This window comes from Cetorhinus maximus, chromosome 6, assembly GCF_964194155.1.
Source record: "Cetorhinus maximus chromosome 6, sCetMax3.hap1.1, whole genome shotgun sequence".
In the NCBI taxonomy this organism is placed as follows: Eukaryota; Metazoa; Chordata; class Chondrichthyes; order Lamniformes; family Cetorhinidae; genus Cetorhinus; species Cetorhinus maximus.
The window spans coordinates 111,392,349-111,411,629 of NC_135884.1; the positions used below are offsets into that span (position 1 = coordinate 111,392,349).

Below are 19,281 nucleotides of genomic sequence, written 5' to 3' on the forward strand. Positions count from 1 at the left end.
AGTAAACAGCGTAAAATTACTTCATGGTCGTGGTTTAAGACATTGCCGCGTTATGTTGAAGTGAAATGGGGGCCATTTTAACCAAACGTGCCTGGCTGGAAACTGGCTGGCTGGGCTGTCTGTTTTGCACCATCAGATTTTACTTTCTATTAACTTCAAAAATTACTTCCAAAACCACATAAGTGATATGTTCTAGTTTCTGTTATTTTAGCTAATTTACATATTCTTTATCCGTTACTTTAAAGGCACATTTTCTGCAGTAGAAATGACCAACAATCTTCTAAACCCAACAGATAAAAGAGATTACAAAGAGATGGTTCTAATGCAAGTATTGATTATTGGCTTTTCCAATCCTACATGAATGAAGTGTGTATCATGTTAAGTATCAGCATGTGAAATGCAGAACAAGGAAAATAACAGTTAATGACATACCCCAAGTACTGGATGGAGTTGTTCTGTTTTAAACCTTCTGCCAGCACTTCCGCTCCAGCAGCTGTTAAGTGGTTGTTGCCTAGCCTGGAAATGTTAAAGAATGAATACTAGGGATAAATTTAAGGACATTTCAGAGGCACTCATCCTGATCAGCTATTGTAAAGATGGAATCGTCTATAGTCACTCTGCTTTGAAAATCCACTTGACCCTTCCTAAATCAAAAAAAACTGTCTGCTTTTGCTTTAACCATTATAAGTTTTTAAGGAAGCCAAAACACGGTAAAGGTAACAGTAACTCTAACTCAATCATTTCATGAGTTTTGGTGCAAAAATCATTGTTGCTATTTTATACAAACATAAACCAATATAGATTGACAGTTGGTTTATAAACCTCATTCATGGCTTATTTAATCTCTACAAACCAAAGCTCTTCACACAAGCTGAAGCTAGTGCTCAGGCTGTATAATACCCACAAAAAATTTTTACCAAATCCCACACATACATCAGGAAGATCCCAGGCCCACACATAAACTATTCTGTGGGGCTGCCGGTTAGAAATCAGGACCAGGACGAACGGTGATTTTTAATGTCCTGAACACAGAATTTCTGACATATTCTGGCAAACCTACCACCATCCTGGCCAAAATCCAAAAATGCAGCACAGTCACCAACCTGCATTTATATTGTGTCTTTAACATAGTAAAATCTCCCAAGGCACTTCACAGGAGCATTATGAGACAAAATTTGAGACGTAAGGAGATATAGAGCAGATGACCAAACATTTGGTCAAAGTGGTACATTTAAAATGTCTTTTATGTCTTAATGTCTTAAAGGAGAAAAGAGAGAATAGAGAGACAAAAGGGTTTAAGGAGGGAATTCCAGAGTTTAGAGCCTTGGCAGCTCAAGGCATGACCACTAATAGGGGAGAGATTAAAACAAGGATGCGCAAGAGGCCAGAATTAGAGAGGCACAGATATCTCAGAGGTTTGTGGGGCTGGAGGAGATTATAGAGATAAGAAGGGGGAAGCTACAGAGGGGCATTCCTGACCTGTGGGGACAATCCTGACCTGTGAGGTTTAGCTACTCATTGGGAAAATTTTCCCAATCGACAAGGAACCACAGCTTAAATGTTTCTCACCTAGTCCTACCTGCGAAGTCAGGAATCTCAAATTTACAAAAAAAAACATGCAGGTGCCCCATAGTCCACCTGACAAAGAAGTGGGTGGCAAGTCTGAATTTAGGAAACGTGCCCAAATAATACAAACTGGTATTTTTAAAAAATATTCATGTTTCAGAGAAAGGAGAGATGGAATGGATTTTTAAACAGGCAAAAGAAAACACAACTGACTTTACTGTTCTTAGAATCAAATCAAAAAGATTTGCCTGTTTTCATAAAAGGGTGAAGAGCTTTTGCGATCTGGTGCCCCATTTAGCCTTTAGCGTTCAGTAGGCTTTTTAAAGGTGTTCACTTCACCTAGGCTGAAGTGAGATGCTGGATTTTAGCAGGTAATTTTGTTCACTCTTATCCTTCTTTAAGCCTTAATGTTTTAAATGCTATTTTAATCTAAGTGCAACAAGGAGCAGGGTAGTAGGGGTTGGGAGAAAAGGAACCATATTTGTATCAGGACACTGACAGAGGACAGATTCTTACGGCAGTAATTTCTTTGAACAATGCTTTCCTATTAACTTCACTAATTGCAGCAACAGGAAACAGCCTTTTATATCATACAAAAAAATCCTGACATTTCAAAGCCCTCTCGCGAGATCACAAGTGAGACTCAATTTTACTTTGAAATTATATCTCTCGTGATAAATTCTTGAGATTTTGTATGATCAGAGGAAATCAATCCACTGGGAACAATTGCTTTTGTCGGAGAACCTTCAGGGTCCTTCCCAAAGACCTTAAAAGGAAAAACATGCCAGCTTATAGCTGCGATAGTTTTGTTGATGCTTTATAGCGTAGTGAGTAATGCAGACACATCCCTTGATGAGGGAGGGGGATGGCGAGTGGTGGACTCAGCTGCTCCAAGCCTACTGGAATTGAAAGCAGAACTTGGTGCAGGGCAGAATCCTGGTGCAGCCTAGCTGGTTTCACCCCAAATTCCAATCCACTTGAGTTCATTTGTCCAATTTAAGCCCCAGTTGGAATTTTAGGCTTTTAACCTCTAATCGCTTCCTGTATTGAACCCTCCTAGTAACATTGATCTTACCTTAATGCGAGAAAGTTGTCCTTATGTTTAAGCAGCTTTGCAAAATAGGGGGTGCATGCATCAGTTAAATTGTTGTGAAACAACCTTCAAAAAAAACATAGGAATTTGAACAGTAAATGCATTTCCCTTGAATATTCTTTTATATCCAGTCTGGTTATTACACTTCACCGATTTGTTACAGCATTTGTTAGGAGTCTCATGAAAATTCATGTTACACCTGAATCAGAAATCATCTGAATTAAGGAAGAAGCAGAGATGTAACCACTAGCGTGGGGGTGCGGGGCTGAATTGGTGGATGATGATGGGAAAGGAAATGAGGAGGGTGGTGGGGGGTGTCTCCCCTAAACCTTGATATAGGTTTTGTTCCGTCTCTCCCAATTTCAGACTTGCCTGGCCCATATTCCCAGCTCTTTACAAATGGCGGTGCTGGAAATCACAGAATCTTTACAGTGCAGAAGGAGGCCATTCGGCCCATCGAGTCTGCACTGGTTCTCTGAAAGAGCATTCTACCTAGTCCCACTCCCCTGCCTTATCCCTGTAACCTTGCACATTCTCTCTTTTCAGGTAGCAATCCAATTCCCTTTTGAATACCTTGTTCAAACCTGCCTCCACCACCCTCTCAGAAGTTTGTTCCAGACTCCAACCACCCTCTGGGTGAAAAGATCTTTCCTCACATCGCTATTACTCCTTTTGCCAATTATTTTTGAATCTGTGCCCTCTAGTTCTTGATGCTCTCTTGAGTGGGAACAGTTTCTCACCATTTACCCTGTCCATACCCCTCAGGATCTTGAATACCTCTATCAAGTCTCCTCTCAGCCTTCTTTTCTCCAAGGAAATGTCAGTAAACAAATCTATGTGCACATCTCTACATCATTTTTCGTGCTATTTTCTTATATCAACTTCCTTATAGTTATACAGCATATATTATACATTTTCTTTTTATATCAATAAATAATTTTAACTCTCAGCAGTTGCAAACAGAAACACCCAGTAGAATTGTCCTTACGCAATCTTTTGTAAATTGCAGCTGTCAAGAGCTCGGTCAACCAGTTTGGAGATTCCTTGATCAGAAATGTTATTTCCCCGGAGGCTGCAAGATGTAAAGATAAGATTGGTTACACAACATAAGCAATGTAAATAAAAAGAGCTGCAAGAATCAATATAACTCCATTTTAATACATTTGTTCCACTGTACATTTTTTGACTGAAAATGTCTAATTATAGTAATGATGTTCAGTCCACTGGTAGGATAACATAAATCTAATATTGTTTTTCAAAATGGTCACATCAAGCAAGGTTGCTGGAATAAGACTGGTCGAAGGTTTGGCTGCTAAATTGTCAGCATCTTCAGGTAACAACTCAAATTCTCTGCAGCCACGAGTATCCACGCTCAAGAATGTTATCCATATGGGATGAATATCCCCAAAACATATTACTAAAATAAATTTGTTATTTGATTCTGTTCAAACACAGCGACAGTTTGTGAGTTGTAGCCTGAACAGCAGCTCTAGGGTGGGCCTATACCAGTAAAAGGCTCTTTCCTCCAATTTAGACTTTCTTAGCTTATATGTTGATAAAATTAAAAGTCTTTTTGTTTCTGATCAATTATCAAAGCTTAAAAAATGTTCTCAATCTTGGTTTGACTTGCCAACAGGTTCTATTACAATGTCCATTGGATGTGATCCTTATTCACTGATCCAGCTGTTGAAATAGTATTTTGCTCCACTTAGTGTATAACATTAGTACTGCACTGTATGTAGCAAGAGGTATTAAAATTAATATTAAGCCATAAAATTTAAAACACTCCTGCAATCCTTGAACTGGCTTTTAAAAAAAATCATGTTGAAGCATAAGAATGAAGTAAGGAAATTGTGTTCTGACATTAAATGCTTCCTGCTAGTTTTGCAGGATAAGGGCTTAACTTGTTTTTAGTTTGCTTGTATAGAGAATTGTGTGTGGCCTTTAATCTTAAATAGATTTTATAGTTTTTGACAATTGGTGAAACATGGCCACAAGTACACAATTTGCAATATAAGGCCATTCAATGATCAACATCAATTAACACAAATAACATTCATCAATAAAATTTTGCATAGTAATTAAAGTAATTTTAAATATTAATCTGAAAAGACTTTACAATAAATTAGCTTTAGAGCTAATGAAATCCAGGAACCGCCACAAATTTAGGCAGTTGTTTAAACTGCGGAATTTTTAAAATCAGTTAACAAATAGGAACTGAAATCTTCCTGGCGGTTTTTGGAGGATAGTCACATCTCAGACAACAAATTCCAGATTTCCATGTTTAACTACACATGTGCAGTCAGCAGGGGAAGAATTTTCTGCCTGTCGGGCAGGCTGGTTGGGAGCGGGCGCGGAGCCGTAGTGCTCAGCGCTGCTGTGCGGGCAGGAGGAGGAAGGAGAGCCGGGGCCTGCGCTCTTTCGCGCATAAGCATGAAAGAGCACAGAAATCTCCTTGAGGCACGGAGCTGCCTCAGGGAGATTAAGTACAGATTGAAAGTTTTAAATAAAGGTTACAATTATTTAGACATGTCCACTCATGTGACAGTGTCACATGAGCTGGGACATGTTCATGAACTGTGAAAAAAATATTTATTTATTTAATAAAACCTTCAGGAAACCTCATCCCGCCAGTGGATGAGGTTTCCTGAAAAACGTGAAGGCCGCTTGGGCTCTTCGCCTGCCCGCCAACCTTAAAGTTGGATGGACAGCGCTGATAATTGCTTCAATTGGTTTTTTAATGGCCTTAACAGGCCTTTGACAGTACGGCGGGTGCGCAGCCGCTGAACGAAAGATCTGAATGACGCGCGGTGACATCAGGACGCAGACCCGACATCACCCCGCGTCATTTTACGCGTCGGCGTGCCAGGCCCGCCCCCGCACACCGACCTGAAAATTCTGGCCCAGACGTTGCTGTTCGATTTCCATGCAGACAACAGTGTGCGCTGTTAGCCTTACCGTTATTACCACAGAAAAATCCAGCCCAATGTAATGTGTAGTTGAAACAGAGACCAGAACAGAAACCAATATAGGAATCTGTGTTCAAACATAAGAGCCATCAGAAAACCTGAAGCATGTTAAACGATTATTAACTATAACATGGAACCAGAAATTCTGGCAGTTCAGAGACCGTTCACTGCAGCTCATAGAAGGTTCACTAGGCTTTTCTCTGGGGTGAAGGGTTGTCTTATGAGGGAAGGTTGAGCAGGTTGGGCCTATACTCATGGCAGCTTCGAAAAATGAAAGGTGATCTTATTGAATCATACAAGATTCTGATGGGACTTGACAGGGGAAATACTGAGAGGATGTTTCCTCTCATAGGGGAATCCAGAACACGAGGTCACTGTTTTAAAAATAATGGGTCTCCCATTTAAGATGGAGATGAGGAATTTCTTCTCTCAGGAGGTCATTAATCTTTGGAATTCTCTTCTTCAGGGAGCAGTGGAGGCTGGGTCATTGAATATATTCAAGGCTGAGTTAGACATATTTTTGGTCAACAAAGGCGACAAAGGTTATGGGAGTGCTGGCAGGAAAGTGGAATTAAAGCCACAATCAGATCAGCCATGAACTTACTGAACGGCAGAGCAGCCTCAAGGGGACAAATGGCCTATTCCTGCTCCTAGTTCTTCTAATGTGATACCTGCTAACTACTCTTCCAGGTCACAATTCATGGAACGGGAAAGCCATTTTTATTTTTATAGACTGCCCTTCCTATATTTCATGTATTTCAAGAAAAGTGGTATCTCTGAATTATGGTGGCCTGTTGTTCCATATCTGCCATTTTAGTAGATTTAGCATTGGCAATGTAGCAATTAGGCATAACCAGAGATTTTCAGTGTCGAAAAAGCATTCAAAAAGAAAAATCTGGCATTTATAAAGCACGTTCCAAAATTTCAGCAGATCCCAAAGTGCTCCAAATGAAGTACATTTGATTAGTAACCACTATTGTGACGTTAAAAACTACAGCAGCTAGCATTCACACATGATCTCAAAAACAGTAGAGATAAATGACCAGATAAACTGTTTTGGTGGTGTTGGATGAAGGATAAATGTTGACCAGAACACAAGTACATTCACTGGAAGTTGCTGTTTGATTTCCATGCAGGCAACAGTGTGTGCTGTTAGCATAACACTCTCTCTGCTCCTCTTCATCTATTGCTGTAGGATCTGCTAGGTCCGCTGTTTAACATCTTATCCAATAGATGGAATCTCTAACAGTGCAGTACTTCCTCAGCAACACACTAAATGGTTAGCCTAGATATATGTTCAAGTGTCAGGATTGGACTGTACATCCATGACTTTCGGACTCAGAGGCAAAGAGTGCTAGTAATATATCAAGGCTAAAATCTTCAAAGATAAGAACATGGAGAAAGGAGAAACATTTTTCGTCATTAGCGAAACTTTCCATCTTCCAATCAACAAGACAAACGCAACAAGAACACTAGAACAGAAGAATTAGGAGCAGGTGTAGGCCATTTAGCCTTCATGCCTGCTTTGCCATTCAACAAGATCATGGCTGATCTAATTGTGGCCTCAACTATATTTTCCTGTCTGCCCGCCATAACCCTCGACTTCTTTGCTGATCAAAAATCCAACTCAGGCTTAAAAATATACAATGAACCAGCCTGCACTGCTCTCTGGAGAAGAGAAATCAGCAGACTAACAACCCTCAGAGGAAAAAGATATCTCCTTATCTCAATCTTAAATGGGAAACCCCTATATTTTAAACACTGTCCCCCAGTTGTAGACTCCCATCACAAGGGGAAATATCCTCTCAGTATCCACCCTGTCAAATGTCCTCAGGATCTTACATGTTTCAATCAGATCACTTCTCATTCTTCAAAACTTCAATGGATATGGGCCCAACCTGCTTAACCTTTCCTCATGAGATAATCTCTCCATCTCAGGAATCAGTCGAGTGAACCTTCACTGAACTACTTCTAATGCAATTATATCCTTTCTGAAATGAGATCAAAACTGTACACAGTACAACTGTAGCATAACTTCTCTACTTTTATACTTGATTCCTCTTGCAATAAAAGCCAACATTCAATTTGCCTTCCTAATCACTTGCTGTATCTGCATAGCAACTTTTTGTGATTCATGCACCAAGGCACCCAGATCCCTCCGTACATAGAGTTCTGCAGTCTCTCTTCATTATCTATTGCTCATCTATTCTTCCTGCTAAAGTGGACAAATTCACATTTTCCCACATTATACTCCATCTGCCAAATTTTTGCCCACTCACTTAACCTATATGAATCCCCCCGTAGACTCTATGGGCAGGATCTTCCGGTCGGCGAGCAGAGGCGGGGACCGCTCGCTGACACGTAAACTGACGCAGGCTGACGTCGGGTGGAACCCCTGACATCACCCCGCGTCATTTCCATTTTCAGGTCGGCGGGGCTGCACCCGAGTCAGCTGCGCGCCCGCCGGCCTGTTAACAGCCTATTGAGGCTATTGAAAAAACAATTAAAGTCATTAATGGACCTGCCCGTCCAACCTTAAGGTTGGTGGGCAGGCCGGGAGCCCTGGCGGGCTTCGGAAAAAGCATGAAATCTCATCCACGGGTGGGATGAGATTTCATGAGGGTATTTAAATTTTTAATAAAGGTTTCAATAAAAATTATGGACATGTCCCAACTCATGTGATAGTGTCACATAAGGGGACATGTCAGGGAAATTTTTCTATCATTTGTATTACAAATTTTAATTTGGAGCCAATCTCCCGGAGGCAGCACTTAGCACTTAGCACGTGCAAAAGAGCACACTCCCGACTGAGGGAATTCGCCCCACGCCCGCACATGGAGCGCATAGCGCCTCTTGGCAGATGTCATGCTGGGTGGGCCTTAATTGGCCCACCCACATAAAATGGCGGCACACCCCCAATCGGGGATGCCAATCAGAGGCGCGCCCACTCCCGCACTTACCCCACAATGGGGGAAAAAATTTTCCCCATGTCCTCTTGACAACTTACTTTCCTATCTATCTTTGTGTCACCTGCAAATTTAGCAACCATACATTCAGTCCCTTCACCCAAGCCATTAATATGCATTGTAAACAGTTGAGGTCCCAGCACCGATCCCTATAGCACTCCACTAGTGACATCTTGCCAATCCAGAAATGACCCATTTATTCCTACTCTCTGCTTCCTGTTAGCCAACCAAACCTCTATCTATGCTAATCTGTTACCCCCTACACCACAGCTCTTGTTTTGTGAAGTAATCATTGATGTCGCACCTTATCGAATGCCTTTTGGAAATCCAAGTACAACACATCTACAGGTCCCCCTTTATCCACATTGCTTGTTACCTCCTCAAAGAATTCTAATAAATTAGTCAAACATGATTTCTCTTTCACAAAACCATGTTGACTCTGCCTGATTGTATTATGATTTTCTAAATGTCCTGCTATTACCTCCTTAATAATGGATTCTAGCATTTCCTCTATGACAGATGTTAGGCTAACTGACCTGTAGTTTCCTGCTTTCTTTCTCCTTCCTATCTTGAATAGAGGTGTTAAATTAGCAATTTTCCAATCCACTGGGAACTTGCCAAAATCTAGGGAATTTTGAAAGATCACAAACAATGCATCTATTATCTCTGTAGCCACTTCTTTTAAGACCCTGGGATGAAAGCCATCAGGTCCAGAGGACTTGTCAACTTTTAGTTCTAATAGTTTTCCCGGTACCTTTTCCCTAGTGATTGTTTTAAGTTCATCCCTCCCTTTTTGCAAATGACTTTCAAGTATTCTTTTTATGTCTTCTACAGTGAAGACAGATGCTATTTCTTGTCTCTACCCAAAATGATTCTACTTCTTGATCTTCTGAACGAAGGTCATCTCTCACTACTGTAATAATGTCTTCCTTAATTAGCAGAGCTACTCCACCATCTTTTCCTAGCTTCTTGTCCTTCCAGAATGTCAAATAGCCTTGAACATTGCGGTTCCAGCCTTGCTCACCTTGCAACCACATCTCTGAAATGGTTCTCAGGCTGTGCATATTTATTTCTGTTTGTGCTAACAGTTCATCGCTTTTGTTGCAAATGCTGCACACAGAAAGGCACAGAGCCTTAAATTCTGGCTTTTTACCATTCTTGCAAACTCTGGCCTTATCTGCTAGTGCACTCTTAAGTTTATATGCTCTGTCCCTTCCTGCCATACTCTGATTATCATTACCCATGTTTCTACCCAGCTCTATTGCCTTTCCTTTTCTCTTAATTTTACCAAATCTCCCCTCAGGTGATCCCTCACCTTCACAATTTAGTTTGAAGCCCTCTCTACTGCCCTAGTTATATGACTCACCAGAACACTGGTCCCAGGATGGTTCAGGTTAAAGACCATCCCAATGGTGCAGCTCCCACTTTCCCCATTACTGGTGCTAGCCCCCCATGAATCAAAACCCATTTCTCCCAAGCCAATCTTTGAGCCATGCATTTAGCTCCCTAATCTTATTTACTCTATGCCAAGAATGCCAAATTTCAAACGATCACCACAATTTACACTGCAGGAGAAAAGGGTGCTGACTGGTTGGCAAATCGACACTGATTGCTTTCTCCATGGCAATGCCTTGGCCAATGGAGATTTATAGGCGCTCCAAGCTCCTGAGTAATTAAAAAAAAGGTGCAAAGTATGAACATAGTCCTTTTGTTTGCAGAGAACGGATCCCTATGTATGAAAGTTTGTTGCTCTTAGCAAGTGTAATTGAGTTAGAAGCTCGACTGGTTATCTTAAATAGTTTAATTAAGTTAAGCAAGCCATTTCACGCTGCTACTATGCAGTTGCTACATGAATGGTACTTTCACTAACAGGATGTTGCTGTCAGTCCAAAAAGATGTTTTGCCTTCCACAAAATTGTGTAACCCTTGTTTGAATTTCAGTGCCGGTGTGATGCAGGTACTAACACTGTATAACCCAGTGACGGCTGATCAAATCAAACAGTACGTTCCTTCAGTTGTTTGTAACAGGCAGAGTACAGACCATACTCAACCAGCCCACACTTAAAAAACAAAACATCTACTGTTAGATGTGATTCCATGATTAGACAGCACTTGCTGAACAATCCTGACCGTGCTAATAGTTACAGTAACAGCTAACTTAACATAAACAGAGAAGTTCATAACGTTTCTCATTTATGCTTGTTATAAGCAACATACTGTCATACACAGCAATCCATTCTCTGCAAAAAAAAGGAATATGTTCAAACCTTGTGCCTTTTTTTAATTAACTGAGGCCTGGGGAGCCTTTTGTTCCCTATTGCTTTCCCTCATGCTTCAGCCAGAGTCGACTTGCCAGCCAATCGGTATCCTTGTCTCCTGTGGTATAAATTGTTGTGATTGTTTGAAATTCGACATTCTTGCAATGTCCTGATGAGTGCAGGATGAAAAGCTTCAATAACATGTCTCTCTTTTCAGAAATATTCAAGTTCTGTACTACCAAGCAACTATTTTTCATCATCTTTGACAGAGCTAACAAATCAAAAGCTACCACTATAACCTCACTAAATTAAGTGCTTATTATACTCAAGTCCATTTATTAAAACCTTTTCATTTCCACAAGACACTACTCAGTTGAATTTGTATTATTTTTTCCCCATTACCCATTCCTATGTGTTCCCAAACCAATGACTAGAATTAACTCATTTCCAATATTAGGGGAAAAATGCATTTCATGGTCCTACAATATTCCTGTCTTCTATTTTAATAACAAATCTATGGGGAGGATTTTCCGCTCGTCGGGCAGGCGGGCCTGGGAGCAGCTGCGCAACAGACTGCCACCCGCGATCGGGGCACCGACCACGGTTTCAGCATGAAGTCAGTGCATGTGAGTGGGTGCGCTCACAGAAAGCTCCCTGAAGGCATAGAGCTGCCTCAGGGAGCTGAAGCTTTTCCATGTTAAAACTAAAGTTTGAAAAAATAAGGAAAATATGTTCCCTCATCTGACTCTGCCACATGAGCAGGGACATGTTGCAAATGAGTTCTGAAAACTTTTATTTTATTTTTAATTAACATTATCCTGCTGTGGTTGAGGTTTCCTTAAAAATCGAAAGGCTGCTTGGTCTATTCACCTGCCAGCCAACGTAAGGTTGGACGGGCAGGGAAATATTCTAGTTAATTAATCAATTAATGGACTTAACAGCCCTCTTAATTGTCAGCAGGCGCGCTGCCAACTCCCGCTCATGGCTGCGGACCAAAATATCGTGCACTATTTCACAATCCCGTCCGCACACAGAGGTAAAAATTCAGCCCTTTGACTTATGAACAAGGAACTTTTCTTCAGATATCTTGGTTGCTCTTATGTACAGATGAGAAACTAGCAGCAAAAGACTAGTGCAGTTAATTGAAGTTCTGAGTTTTCAATTATTTTCTTTCCCAAAATAGCAGATAAAGGAATGTAATACGAACATGTTAAGCATTCATCTACCAATATCGACAGCTGTAATTTCAAGCTAAAAACACTTACTAAATAGATTGGCAAATGTCCAAGCAGGGAAGGAGCTGTTCAATTCCTAAATCACCGACTGAGTTGTAATCCAATTGTAATCCCACGGGATTTTTCAAGTGTTTGAGGACGTAAGCAAGAGCAGTGCACTCAACTGGCCCTATTCCACAATAGGTCAATTTCAAGTGATCCACGTCCAATTTACTAACAGCTTGTTTGGCCAAATCATTGTCCTGCATTTCATAAATGCATTTGATCCACCATACGAATTCTGGCAAAGCATGCATACTTTTCTTCTCTCCACCAACAGCTGGTGGTATAGATAGGAAATGTTTCTGTATGCTCTTTGCTAAGCACTTTTTAACCAGTTTGCACTTCTTGGATCGCCGCTGGATGAGAGAAGTCTTCCCCATCAGGTTCCTGTGCCTACCAGACAAAAGCCCAGAAACAAAGCTCGCTGTTATTTGGAGATTTGATCTCTCCGCTTCCTGTAGCATAACTTCACTTCTTCTTTTGTGTTGTTCACCAGATTGGTCGCAATAAAATAGCCAACCTTTAAGGCAGGCTGCTGACATCATGTTTGGGGAAGTATTTTCCTGGTTATGTTTGAATAATGAGTAAAGAGTAGATTGTCCCACATTATCATTTAAAGTGATGTACAGTGCAGCAAAGAAACACTGGACAGTGATGTGAAGAAACTCATAATTCCTTTTATTAACCACACTACAAGCATGTGAGAAACTATGACTATGGACGAGGAATCCTAAAGAAATGTCCTCTTCAGATACCTCGGCCTCTCGTAGCTGTGCAGCTGAGAATATGTAACAGCAAGAGGTTAAACCATCCAGTGCTAATTTGCTAAGGCGGAGGATTGTCGCAACTCGGCTCAGTAGAACTTCATTAATTCCTTGACAGCTTTGTGTAAAATGCAATAAAAAATGTTCCAGAATCAACAGATAAACATCAGTCATAGTGTGAGTGAAATCACTGCAATTCTGCATTAACTGCTCATGGCATTTTGACACTATCCAACAGAAGAAAGGCACATGGCAGAGCCCATGAAGAGCTGAGTTTGCCTCGACAAAATGTAAAATATGTTCTGCACTTGATGAGTTGCTGTGGCATTTCCTTATGAACATTTCAATTCCCTCCCGTGAGAATCCTTTTAAAGTGATCTCTTTCTGCAGATATTTTCTTAAATTGGCAGTTACTGCATTTGGTCGGCTGGTCATAACGTTTTTAGTGTTTTTCATCAAGTTTCCTTGCAGTAGATTAAAGATCAGATTCAGTGCAGTGATGGGTTTGGTGGGAGAACAGTGCTTTTCTTCATCAGTAAATTGGAATTTAAATTCGTCAAACCCATCAAACATGAACATGATCTCTTCAGGGTGGTCCAAGATGTACTGGAACACCTCATCTTGGTGATCGTCAGGCCAGCAGCAATGTTCAAACAATAATATTTTAAGTGAAACAGGTTTATCAATGAAGTTTAACCTTCTGCAGCTGAAAGCAAATACAAATGTGATGTCCTGGAATGCTTGTTTTGTTGCCCATAATTGTTGTATTTTCTGCAGTGAAGTGCTTTTCCCACTCCCTGCTTCCCCAGTGATTAACACAGTATCTGCATACTTATTTGATACTCCATCTGACCCAAAGATGTCTTCCAGACCAACAAGGAAAGACAAGCAGTCATTTTCAGCAGCAGTATTGGCTATTTCCAAGATACAATCCACATAAATATCCTCCAGGCACATATTTTCAGTTCCTGCATAGTTTGTCAGAAATCGGGACTGAGCAGCCAATGTAGAACTCAACTTTTCCTGATACTTCAAGCAAATATTACCTAAAGGAGAGTGAAACGTATAAAAGGAACAGTTTACTGCAACCTTGCACTGTCTTAGCAACATGTAATCAGCATCAACCACAGATAAGTGAGTGACCCTTCATCACTTTCACAAGTAATTCCTGCTAGATTCTGAAATTATCTTGGGAATTATACAGAAAAGAAATGACCTGAGATTTCTAATTTTGGACAATTTTTTCCTTTTGTTTTTAAGGAGTATTAAGTAATTTTTTAAACAGGATATCTAATATGATATTAAAGAAAAGTACATGACCAAAAACTGGGGAAAGGATTGATGCATACTTGTGAAGAATTTAAAATTATACAATACACTCATGCTCCTCCCATATGATATGTAGTGTTCCATGTTGTTTGCAGCAGGAACACGTTTGCAGAAAGATTCTTATTGTTCTATTTGCAATTTAAAGTAATGTGACAAAATCATCTGCTCCATTTCTTAACTATCTTGTACATCGCTGTAAAATCATCTCTCAGACTCTACACTGAGACACTCAAATTCAGGTTGGGAGACTGCTTTACGGAACACCTCCATTCAGTCTGCAAGCATGACCCTGAACTTCCTGTCACTTCTTACTTCAATTCTCCACCTTGCTCCCACTCTGACCTTCCTGTCCTTGGCCTGCTATGGCATTCCAATGAAGTTTAACGCAAGCTCGAAGATCAGCGCCTCATCTTTCAACTCGACACTCTACAGCCTCTGGATTCAACACACAGTTTAACAATTTTAGATCATAAACTCGGCTTCCGTTTTTAAAAAAAAATTTGTTGCTGGTTCTATTATTTTTCCTCGATTCTTTCTTTATTCTTCACTTTACATTTGGACAGCTACTACCCTGCTATTCACACATCATCTAGACACATACAAAGAACAAAGAAAAGTACAGCACAGGAACAGGCCCTTCGGCCCTCCAAGCCTGCGCCGATCATATTGCCCGTCAACTAAAACATTTTGCACTTCCAGGGTCCATATCCCTCTATTCCCATCCTATTCATGTATTTGTCAAGCTGCCTCTTAAACCCAACTATCGTACCTGCTTCCACCACGTCCTCTGGCAGCGAATTCCACACACTCACTACCCTCTGCGTAAAAAACTTGCCCCGCACATCACCTTTATAGTTTTCTCCTCTCACCTCTCCCCAAGTAATTGACTCTTCCACCCTGGGAAAAAGCTTCTATCTACTCTGTCCATGCCACTCATAATTTTGTTAACTTCTATCAAGTCGCCCCTCAATCTCCGTCGCTCTAGTGAGAACAATCCGAGTTTCTCCAACCTCTCCTCATAGCTAATAACCTCCAGACCAGGCAGCATCCTGGTAAACCTCCTCTGCACCCTCTCCAATGCCTCCATATCCTTCTGGTAATGTGATGACCAGAATTGCACGCAATATTCCAAGTGTGGCCTAACCAAGGTTCTATACAGCTGCAGCGTGACTTCCCAGCTTTATACTCAATATCCCTGCCAATTAAGGCAAGCATGCCATATGCCTTCCTGACTACCTTATCCACCTGCATTGCCACTTTCAGTGACCTGTGGACCTGTACATCCAGATCCCTCTGCCCGTCGATGCACTTAAGGGTTCTGCCATTTACTGTGTAATTCCTGCCTGGATTAGACCTTCCAAAATGCATTACCTCGCATTTGTCCAGATTACACTCCATCTGCCACTTCTCCGCCCAAGTTTCCAACCGATCTATATCCCGTTGTATCCTTTGACAATCCTCTTCATTATCTGCAACTCCTCCAACCTAGGTGTCGTCTGCAAACTTGCTAATTAGTCCAGTTACATTTTCCTCCAAATCATTTATGTATACTACAAACAGCAAAGGTCCCAGCACTGATCCCTGTGGAACACTACTAGTCACAGCTCTCCATTCAGAAAATCACTCTTCCACTGCCACCCTCTGTCTTCTATGACCAAGCCAATTCTGTATCCATCCTGCCAGCTCACCTCTGATCCTGTGCGACTTTACCTTCTGTACCAGTCTGTCATGAGGGACCTTGTCAAAGGTCTTACTGAAATCCATGTATATAACATCCACTGCCCTTCCATCGTCGATCATCTTTGTCACTTCCTCGAAAAACTTGATCAAGTTAGTGAGACACGACCTCCCTTCACAAAACCATGCTGCCTCTCACTAATCCGCCCATTTGCTTCCAAATGGTAGTAAATCCTGTCACGAAGAATCTTCTCCAATAATTTCCCTACCACTGACGTAAGGCTCACCGGCCTGTAATTTCCTGGATTATCCCTGCTACCCTTCTTAAACAATGGAACAACATTGGCCATTCTCCAGTCCTCTGGGACCTCACCCGTAGCCAGTGAGGATACAAAGATTTCTGTCAAGGCCCCAGCAATCTCCTCCCTTCCCTCCCTCAGTCCTCTGGGGTAGATCCCATCTGGCCCTGGGGATTTATCCACCTTAATATTCTTCAAGACGCTGAACACCTCCTCTTTTTTGATCTCAACATGATCCAGGCTATCTACAGGCTCTTCCCTAGACAAATCGACCACTAAGTCCTTCTCTTTGGTGAATACTGATGAGAAGTATTCATTTAGTATCTCTCCCATTTCTTCTGGCTCCACACACAGATTCCCACCTCTGTCCCTGAGTGGGCCCACCCTTTCCCTAGCTACCCTCTTGCCCTTTACATATGTATAAAAGGCCTTGGGATTTTCCTTAATCCTGGTTGCCAATGACTTTTCATGACCCCTTTTAGCCCTCCTGACTCCTTGCTTAAGTTTCTTCCTACTTTCTTTGTATTCTCCACGGGCTTCACCTGTTCCCAGCCTTCTAGCCCTTACGAATGCTTCCCTTTTCTTTTTGACTAATCTCACAATATCCTTCGTTATCCAAGGTTCCTGAAACTTGTCATGCTTATCCTTCATCCTAGCAGGAACATGCCGGTCCTGAACTCTTATCAACTGACGTTTGAAAGCCCCCCACATGTCAGTTGTTGATTTGCCCTCAAACATCTGCCTCCAGTCTAGATTCCTCAGTTCCTGCCTAATATTGTTATAATGAGGCTTCCCCCAATTAAGCACCTTAACCCAAGGACTCCTGTTTTCCTTATCCACATCTTTTGCTTCTTTACCCAGCATTGTCTTTGGTTTTTCTTGTCATGTAATTGCTCCTTCCCTCCACCAGATCACAGACCGTCCCTTTGTTCTTCATTCCCCTCCCCACGTTCACCTGCACAGAATGTATTACCCTTCTACTTTTCCTCAGTTCTAATGAAGGGTCAACATGATTTGAAACATTGGCCAGGCTTTTTCCCTCATCAGGAGGGCTCAGCGGGGGCGAGCAGGAAGCCGACCGCTGCCTGCGATCGGGGCCAGACCGTGATGTCATTCTGGTGGGCTAATTAATGCCCACCCAGCGTGAAACGTATGCTTAAGCACTCAGCACTGCCTGTGTTGGGGGGGGAGGGGGGGGGGGTGTTGGGAGGGAGGAGGGCAAGAGCGCAAGTTCGCGCAGGCACGCGGGTGTGTGCTGGAAAAGCTCCCCAAGGCACAGAACTGTCTCAGGGAGATGAAGAGATTTGAAAACTAAACATAAAGATTTTTGAAATGATAAAAAACATGTCCTCTCATGTGTCTCTATCACATAAGCGAGGAGATGTTAGAAATTAGAAGTTAGAAATTAAAAACTTTTTTTGAATGATGGATTGAAACCTCATTCCGCCCCTAGATGAGGTTTCTCAAAAAATGGCCTTTTCGCCTGCCCACCAGCCGTAAGGTTGGACGAGCAGCGAAAACTTTAAATCAATTACACTGTTAATAGCCTTAACAGGCCTTTTAATTGTCGGCGTGCGTGCGCCTGCCACTCAGTGAAAAATCCTGCCCGTTAACTCTGTTTCTCTCCACAGATGCTGCCTGACCTGCTGAATAATTCCAGCATTTTCTGTTTTTATCTCAGGGAACTCAGTCCAGATTTTATCGGCTCCAGGGTGGCAGGCTAGAAGGTTTTGTGGGGGGAGCGGGTCCAGTAAAATACTGGGGAGCCGCATCGGGAGGGCTTGCCAATGCAGTCCTGATGTGAGCCACGTTACTAGCAGCAGAAAGACCAGCAGCTCGGCTGCCTGCTGACCGGAGGCATTTTGCCAGTGGCAGAGCTTCCCTCACCCCCCCACCCCGACACTGCACACCATGGGTTTGCCAGCTGCATGGAGGTGGCCTATCAGCAGCTTCTTGGGACCAGGAGTGTGGGGGAGGAAACCATTGCATCTGGAGGCTTCCTGGCCCAAGAAGGGAGACTCCAATGGCAATGGCCGCCCTGTGGCCTCAATGCCGCTGCTGGTGGGGATACCCCTCCAATCACCAGGGCCTGATTACTTTTAATCCTCCCCTGTGAGGGTGCCTTGAAATACAGCCTCAGCCACAGCCACCTCTCTCAATATCCAAACATGTTGATCTCTGCCTTGAATCTATTCACTGACGGAGCATCCACAGCTCTCTGTGGTCTAAGAATTCCAAAGATTTACAAACCTTTGAGTGAACAAAAGTTTCTCCTCACCTCAATGCTGAACGGCCAATCCCTCATTCTGAGACTGTTGTGATCAGCTTCAAAAAAGAAATTTGAAACAGGACACAGAGTAGTGTTGGAGAAATGAGGGGCTGGATCTTACAGCCCCCTGGGGCTGGTTGGCAGGCGGGGAGGGGCATGAAATTGGGTGCCATACCATGGGCACCATTTCCAGCAGCTACCCATATACCTCCACTACAATCTTACCGGCAGCCTGGGAGACATTGGGAGGCGCACCCACCCATGGGCCAATTGAAGCCCAAAAGTGGCCAACCAAGGGCCTCCTTCCACCACTGCTGGGATTTAACCAGCAGCCGTAGAGGCCATGCCATCTCCAGCCCAGCAGTTTCCACTATTCAGGCAAGTGGCTGGGCAATGGGGGGTACTTCCTTTACATATGCCCATCACAGGCCCCCCACCTCCCAATGTCTTTCACCCACATGTTTCCTCTCCCTCCCTGCTCTATCCAGCCCGGCCCCCCAACTCCCCTCACCCCAGTCTGCCGGCCTAGCCCCAGAGACACTTCTCCCCACTTACCTTCGCATCCAGTTCCATCTAGGATCACCTAGCAGTGGCCACTGCTCACAGTGATGCTGCTGGGACCAGAGAGCTGCTGGCAGCTCTCAGAGGCAGGACCGACTCCCCAGATGGGGGAAGAAGTCTCACCCTGAGCCAGTTAACAGCCCAATGGCCAATAAATGGCCGTGGGTCAAGCTGGCAAAGTGCGGGAGCACTCACCCATGCACACTGGCTGGAATTTTCTGGCCCCTCCCACAGGCAGAATCTTCCAGTCCCA

General features: G+C 42.7%; 1 protein-coding gene and 1 long non-coding RNA gene across 12 annotated transcripts in view; one reads left to right on the forward strand and one right to left on the reverse strand.

The window, feature by feature from the left end:
- Positions 1-4,284, forward strand: part of LOC144682039 (uncharacterized) — a 38,006-nt gene extending 33,722 nt beyond the window's left edge. For all 3 annotated transcript variants that reach the window (XR_013576922.1, XR_013576920.1, XR_013576921.1), the window contains one exon: positions 3,669-4,284. This is a non-coding gene — a long non-coding RNA (uncharacterized LOC144682039). The remainder of the gene's footprint in view (positions 1-3,668) is intronic.
- nod2 (nucleotide-binding oligomerization domain containing 2) overlaps positions 1-19,281 on the reverse strand; it is a 66,787-nt gene that overhangs the window by 19,751 nt on the left and 27,755 nt on the right. For 5 of the 9 annotated variants that reach the window (XM_078544296.1, XM_078544291.1, XM_078544294.1 and 2 more), the window contains exons 4-7: positions 12,118-13,939; positions 3,648-3,731; positions 2,642-2,725; positions 433-516 (exon numbers count right to left, since the gene is read on the reverse strand). In XM_078544296.1, the coding sequence (XP_078400422.1) occupies positions 433-516; positions 2,642-2,725; positions 3,648-3,731; positions 12,118-13,939 (2,074 nt within the window). Of the gene's footprint in view, positions 1-432; positions 517-2,641; positions 2,726-3,232; positions 3,732-12,117; positions 13,940-19,281 lie in introns of those variants that run through there. The other 4 variants (XR_013576919.1, XR_013576917.1, XM_078544295.1 and 1 more) reach the window with 4 other exon arrangements.